This window comes from Austrofundulus limnaeus, unplaced genomic scaffold (genome assembly GCF_001266775.1).
Source record: "Austrofundulus limnaeus strain Quisiro unplaced genomic scaffold, Austrofundulus_limnaeus-1.0 Scaffold573, whole genome shotgun sequence".
Lineage (NCBI taxonomy): Eukaryota > Metazoa > Chordata > Actinopteri > Cyprinodontiformes > Rivulidae > Austrofundulus > Austrofundulus limnaeus.
The window spans coordinates 271,877-279,766 of record NW_013952975.1 but is presented as its reverse complement, the minus strand read 5'-3'; the positions used below and the strand labels follow the sequence as shown (position 1 = coordinate 279,766).

Genomic DNA, 7,890 nt, shown 5'->3' with positions numbered 1-7,890 from the left:
ATATAGTATATATATTGGAGAAATGTTTGTCTGTTGAGGTGAACTATAGAGTTAAATATTTATGCCACTGATGGATTTATTTTTTAGGGTTTAGAACAGTCTTACTCTTCTCAAGTTACACATCCCGATTTTCCTCTACTAAACTCATGATGTCATCAGAAAACACCCCTCATTTACCTTCATTCACCCCCTCTTTCTCTTTTCTTCTCCTTCTTTCTGTCCATTCTTCCTCCAGGAGCCACAGACTACTGTAATCCATAATCCAGTAGACGGGACTAAGGTACATCCTCCTCTCCCTCCATCTCTCCAACTTTTTTCCTTCATTTATCATTCTCGCCTTCACTCTGGTTCTCCACCTGTGTGGGCTCAGCTCTAGGGTTTATTGTGGTTGTCTGTGTGTATTTGTGCATGAGCAAGACAAAGTGGGTGTGCGTCTGGTCACCTGTGCGTGTTTTCTTGCCTGATGCTGCCCCTCTGTGTTCAGCTAAATTCAGCCGTGTGGTCTCCACTGGCTGAGAGATGAGTGTGTGATGATTAACACTCACTTCCTGGTTGTAATAACCGTTGATGAGCTCAGCCTGTCGTTGTGTTATTGCAGTGGTGTGAACACAGAGCAGCGATGGCAGACATCTGATTGTGTTGTGCAAATATGTGTGCATGATTTGTGAGCGAGCTGAGTGTTTTCACTGGTTTTTGTTTGACTAGCATGTTGTTTTCTGTCCCTTTCAGGAGTCGTCTGACAGCAGCAACACCACTATCGAAGACGAAGATGTGAAAGGTAGACATCACACACACACACATCACACCCTCATCTTGTCAACTAAACAATATCGACCAACAAAAATCACAGTCACTAAAGGCTGGACAGAGAGAGTTAAACAGGTGTATGAATAAAATTCATCTTCATTTCATGAAATGTTTAAGTCTAGAAGTGGCAGATTACCTCCTGCCTTTTAAACAAATGATTGAATAAATAAACTGCTTCTACAACTTATTATAAATTCTAGTAGAACAAAAGAGCCAGTGTTGTGTCACCTTTCAGGCCAGACATTTAGACTCAAGTAATGGATTAGTTACTGTCTACAACCTTTTACAGCTCATTTCGTCTTTTGTCCTGGTTTTAGCAACTTTGTACCAATTTCAGCTTTTTCTTCTACTTTGAGCCAAATTCACACAATGGTCACAGAAATAACTTGAATCGGACAAAAGTAATCAAAAATAAAAATTCAATAAAAAATGAACAAATTAAATACTGCAGTTGTTTTTCAGCCATGCGTCAACAGAATGTTTTAAAAAAATAAAACTCATGAAACAGGCCTGGATAGAAATGATGGTACCCCTGAAAGTAATGTGACCAAAGGGACAGGTGTCAAGGTGTGTTCAATTATCATCACAGGTGTTTACAATCTTGTAATCAGTCAGTGGTCCTGTATATAGGGCTACAGATACTCACTGTGCTGTTTGGTGACATGGTGTGGACCTCACTCAACATGGACCAGAGGAAGAGAAGGAAAGAGTTGTCTCAGGAGATTAGAAACAAAATTATAGACAAGCATGTTAAAGGTAAAGGTTATAAGACCATCTCCAAGCAGCTTGATGTTCCTGTGACTACAGTTGCACATTTTCAGAAATTTAAGATCCATGGGACGCAGGAGGAAAAGTGATGACAAATCAAAGAGGCGGATAATACAAATTGTAACAAAAGGGCCCAGAAAAACTCCTAAAGAGATTAAAGGTGAACTTCAAGCTCAAGGAACAGTGTCAGATCACACCATCTGTCGTCGTTTGAGCCAAAGTGGACATAATGGGAGATGACCAAGGAGGACGCCATTGTTGAAAACAAAGCATTAAAAAGCCAGACTGGAATTTGCCAAACTACATGTTGACAAGTCACAAAGTTTCAGGTGAAATGTCCTCTGGACAGATGAAACATAAATGGAACATTTTGGCGAGGCACATGAGCTCTGTGTTCAGAGGGAAAAATGAAGCATGTGAAGAAAAGAACACGGTCTCTGCTGTGAAACATGGAGGAGACTCTGTTATTCTGGAGCTGCTTTGCTGCATCTGGCACTGGGTGTCTTGAACCTGAGCAGGGTACAATGAAATCTCAAGACTATCAAGGCCTTCTAGAGAGAAATGTGCCCAGTGTTAGAAAGCTAGGCTCAGTCACAGGTCATGCATGGGTCCTTCAACAGGATAATGACCCAAAACACAGCTAAAAACACCCAAGAATGGCTAAGAGGAAAACAGCGAACCTGAGACAACTGGAGCAGTTTGCTCCTGAAGGTCAAAATACCTGCTGAGAGGTGCAGAAGTCTCATTGACAGTTACAGGAACCGTTTGACTGCAGTGATTGCCTCAAAAGGTTGTGAAACTAAATATTAACTTAAGGGTACTATCATTTCTGTCCAGGTCTGTTTCATGTTTATTTTTTAATTCTGTTGAAGCATGGGTGAATAGCAATGTGTGACTTTCATTTGTTCATTTTCATCGAATTTTTTATATATTACTTTTGTCAGATTCTAGTTATTTCTGTGAACGTTGTGGGTTTTTCTTTCATTAAACAAGGGGCACCAACACTTTTGTCCAAGTGTGTAGGTGGTTCTTATGAAGGCTGTGGCCTGTGGGATCAGAGGTTTTGTCTTCATTTAAGAAAAACTGCAGGAACTCATGAAACTCGTTTAGCCAAAAACACAGCTATCAGTTAATCATGCAGAGAAAACTCTATAAGGAAAAATGTAGTAGATTTATAACTGCTTTCCTTTTTAAAATAATTGTTTTCAGCAGTTTAGTTCATTCAGTTTGTTATCCAGTGCAGAAAGTAGTGAAAACGTATGTGCATGTGTGTGCAGCTGTTTAGTCCAAAAATATTTAATACTCTAAGCAGCTTAAGATGAAGATTATCTGCACTTAATTTGAGGGCTGTCAGAGCCTTCCAGTACAGACATATAACATCATCAGGACATATAAAACTCTGTTAAAGGGTTGTTAGGAACAGATTTTGTTGTATTTAAAGTTAAATGACTAAAGAGTTGTTTAGGTTGGGTTGTTTGTATTTTAATGAGAGTTCCAAAAATGATATTCATCACATCTATGAAGGTGTGTTTCTGAGAGAAAAAGGGCACAGAAAATGAAATGGCCTGAACATGGAGAGGTGGGTGGAGAATAATGCGATGGGAGGGGAGAAAGAGACAATCTGAGCGAGTTAAGACCTCCTCTCAGATGGGGAGGAAGCAGCGGGAGACGACACAGTGAAACTCGTCTGAAGGGTTGAGACAAGAATGAAATCGAGCAGCGTCACAGACAAACAGGAGGTTTGATGGATGATAAATGGAGGCAGAAGGAGATGTGGCACCTAGACAGATGATGGGGGGTATGTATCCTGTACAATAGTTTCTGTTTGTCCTGAGGAGGACATGAGGTCTAGAAGACTGAAGACAAATGACCAGCTCTTGTGGGATTTTAACCCTCTGATGGTTGAAGTCTGACCTCCTGTGTCTTGATGATGATATTGGCATTTGATCGCATTGATCTCATGGTGTTTCTCCTCCTCAGCTCGCAAACAGGAGATAATAAAGATCACAGAGCAGCTGATCGAAGCTGTCAACAATGGAGACTTTGAAGCCTACGCGTGAGTTCACCACTTTTCTTTGATTTCACATCAAGCTTCAAACAACCAGGAAACATGTAAAGTCAACATCCATCAGCCAGGAAGAACCATTAATATGATTGGCAACCAAATGTGTTGTATTAAAAGATTAAAGAGTAATTTCAGTCATTGTTCCATCCGTTGCTCCTCCCTCTACTTACTGTATAATTAAGATTAATGCAGGCTGAGAGAGAATGGAGGGCAAAGTCCATAAGAGTCCATTTTCACATGACATAACAGACAAAAATTGTAAAGTATACAAAAATGTATCTTTTTCCAAACATAAATTTATATATATGATTTTAAAAAAATGAAGAATTTATTAAGACTAATACAGTTTTAGTACAATGAGGGCATGTTGAGGCTAACATTGTTAGATGAAGTAAAAATATTAATACATTTTTTTAGTTAAAAATTAAGATATTAAGTGAAATTTCTTGATTGATTAAAACAGAAAATTAGAGAACCACAATCAGTTCTGGTTTATTACCTCAAATCTTTAATTTTGGTCAGTTTTATACTTTAGAACAGGCCTATTCAACTGCCTGTGGTTAACTTCTATCCAGCTTGCCAATAAGATGGTACATGATAAGAAAAAAATCTATTAAATAGTGCAATGAAATAAGGAAATGGAGATGAAACTGTGCTTAAATGAGAAGGTACAATACGATGAGTTAAAGAACATGAGAATGACATGAGAAGATACTGTATGACAGCAAGAGGTGACATGAGTACATATGATAGCATGAGGAGATTCAACATGAGAATATGGGATGGCATGAGACAACGAGACTGTGCACGAGATTCAATGTGAGACTATAGGATGGCATGAGATGACAAAACAGCATGAGATGACGTGAAGATACAACAGCATGAAATGAGAAGATATGACAGCATGAGATGTGACAATACAACAGCTTGAGATGATATAAAAAGATAAGACAGCAAGGGATGACGCGAGACAATACATTGGCTTTTGTTGACAGTTGTTTGTTCAGTTACAGCATTGTTAAAAAAGGTTTTTCACCTTAATGTGATCATTTCAGAAAGAAAGTTAAATGTTTCAAAATTTTGACTTTGACCTTTCAGGAAGATCTGTGACCCTGGTCTGACCTCGTTTGAACCTGAGGGGCTGGGAAACCTGGTGGAGGGGATGGACTTTCATAGATTTTACTTTGACAATCGTAAGAGCAAAGTTTTTCCTGTTCCTGCTTTTGAGATTTCATGTTAAGATTAACACCTGCATCCTAATAAGGCCCTTCTCATCCATCAGTGCTTTCTAAGAACAGCAAACCCATCCACACCACCATCCTCAACCCTCACGTGCACATCATCGGAGATGACGCAGCCTGCATCGCCTACATTCGCCTGACACAGTTTGTGGACAGCCAGGGTCGACCTCGCTCTAGCCAATCAGAAGAGACTAGAGTATGGCACCGCAGGGACAGCCGGTGGCAAAACGTCCACTTCCACTGTTCAGGAGCCCCTGCTGCACCACTGCAGGGATGAGGTACTACACATACAAATACTTGTACCACACACAGACAAATACTATTACTGGTACCACACAAACAAATATCAATAATCAAAGTGTAATAAAATATTCAGAGATATGTTTTTATGTAGAGCTGTGAATATACAAGAGTTTAAAAGTTTTATCATTTCAAACAAACAGATTAAAGATTAAAGGTAGAAACAGGAGCTGGGAGCTGCAACTCGGTTAAACACAGAAACCTGTCCAGGTGTGCAGTCACCCCAGTCGCTGCTGGACCAGGACACCATGGACTCCACGACCCAGACAGGAAATGTGGGTGTAGATGATGGATGGATTTATTTAGAGGGGTGGGTGGCTAATGGAATTTTGTTGCAGTTTTTAACCAGCAGATGTCATCATTTTGTAAACTATAAACCGTTAAATAGTTTTGTCAGTTTTCCAGCAGTGGAGATTGTTATGTGATGTTATGTGTATGTCTTATGTGAGACAATGTTCATCACAAAACTACAACTTAAATATGTTTTGGTAAAAACGGAAGAGATTTTTTATGCGTTTGGGTCTAGCTGCTGTATATACATAGTTACATAGAAAAAAAAGAAAACTGAGTTTTTGCTCTGTAAGAATTGAGTGTAAATTTAAAAATGCAGAAATCAAAATGTAAAAACTTTTAAAAAATCAAGTTTTTCTTGAAGGGATTCACATCACTCACTGTATGTAAAGGTTTTAGACCAAGATTATCTTCTGATGAGAAACGAGACTTTAGCTGTTTAAATCAAACTAATGAAAAGAACCTTACAGTTAAAATATCTTGTAGTCAGAGTGTATGTTGTGAATGACTCTCAGCTACTACCACACTTCATTTTAGCTCCATATCAGTAAAATTTACCAAGATAGAACCATTTTTGGCTCAGCCAAAAATCTGAAAAACCCACCTGATATGGTGGTTATCTTTCAGGTGAAGTCTGGATCAGATAGGGCCAGGGAACAGGCAAAGTCAGAGCTGAATAATAGTATAAATATAATATAATAAAGTATTTATAAAGAAAAAAAAACACTGAAGTGGCAGCTTAAAGTGGACATGGAAATCCTTATATTTCACATTTAAATCATTTAGTTGGGGTCTTTATTGGAACAACAATCTAAATTCCTCCTTATTCTAATTTTACCAGCTCCTCTTTCACTCAACTTCTGATGTGTGTCTCAAAGCATCTTGCTTTGTTACGGTTCTTTTAAGGCACCTCAAGCCCCCGCCCCCCTCCGGCTTCCAGACTAGTTCACTCTGGCTTGAGAACAGGGGTTAGCATTTTCTAGCGGTGCAGAAAGGTTTTATTTACAACTTCATTAAGATGTCAACAAGGGAAGACTTGTCCATCCAGCCTTATATGTTAGAACCAAAGTCTGATCCAAAGCCAGAGGAGAACTAAGACGAGGAAACTGCAGTTGCACTGCAAAAACTGTCCATCTAACCAAGATTTAAAATCTTATATCCAGCCAAAAAGTCTTTTTGATCTCATTTTGAGACTGATTTACTAAACAAGAACTGATTATGTAAGAATAATAATCTTGTTTTCAGAATGTGTAAGATTACCGTATTTATTCATGTATAATACGATCTCATGTATAATAGACCCCCCTTCTGAGCTTAAAAAGCATAAAAAATTGAATCTGTCAAACTACCTCCAATTTTATACAGACTTCAAGATTTTTCAGCCTTTGCAGTCTTTATACATTTCAGTAAAATGATCATAGGACTGTTCATTTTATTTTAACAACATATGTACTAAAAGGTATTTTGACAAAAAATATATATCAGCTGTAGCAGCATCATATGAATTCTGGCATTTTACACATAGTCCACCAGAATGCACCAACACAAAAGTCAGAGACTTCACATTGGACCATCTTGTGAGGGAAAAGCAGATTACTTCCTACTCGCAAGCACCCCCTCTGGTGGGGAAACATTTTTCAGGGATACAAACTTTTTCAGAACACCGGTAGACGGCAGCCTTTACAGACAAACTTATGTTTGTTGTTGTTCGAGGAGCGGCTCGGTCACACGCTAATGTCATTAGTTCGTTATCATTACTAAGGTGCTGGAATACTCCCCTCCCCCCACCACCTTTTTTCCCCACATCATGTCGCCTGCTTGGATCTGTTATTATCTCACTCTGCAACACAGAGGAGTGTCAGAGGTGTGTTCAATCAACTGCTTTTTACGACGCTGTCTCATTTCCGGACTGAATAATTTTGCTGATATTTCAGTTAAAATACATAAGTGAAAATATTTATCCGAATATAATACTACCCCCAACTTTATGGATGATTTTTTGGATTAAATTTTACGTATTATACACAAATAAATATGGTACCTGTCTTCTTAGCCTGAAAATTTGACACTAATTCAGTCAAAAATTTCTGCCAGTGGAGTAAGAATATTTTACTTGGTAAGATTCTTGAAATACTTAATTTGACTCAATTTTTTTCTTATTTCAAGAATCTTACCAAGTAAAATATTCTTACTCCATTGGCAGAAAATTTTGACTGAATTCGAGTCAAATTTTCAGACTAACAAGACAAATAATCTTACACATTCTGAAAACAAGATTATTATTCTTACACAATCAGTTCTTGTTTAGTAAATCAGTCTCAAAACAAGATCAAAAAGACTTTTTGGCTGATATAAGATTTTAAAACTTGGTTAGGTGGACATTTTTTGCAGTGTATGTGTGTGTGTGTGTGTGTGTGT

General features: G+C 38.3%; 1 protein-coding gene across 1 annotated transcript in view; it reads left to right on the top strand.

Moving 5' to 3' along the window:
* Positions 1 to 235: 235 nt before the first annotated feature.
* The window catches only part of LOC106530901 (calcium/calmodulin-dependent protein kinase type II subunit beta), a gene marked incomplete at its 5' end in the record, with an annotated part of 9,573 nt that continues 1,918 nt past the window's right edge, over positions 236 to 7,890 (top strand). The window contains 5 exon segments of the mRNA XM_014026629.1: positions 236 to 280; positions 730 to 778; positions 3,556 to 3,631; positions 4,739 to 4,833; positions 4,923 to 5,159. Of these exon segments, the coding sequence (XP_013882083.1) occupies positions 236 to 280; positions 730 to 778; positions 3,556 to 3,631; positions 4,739 to 4,833; positions 4,923 to 5,158 (501 nt within the window).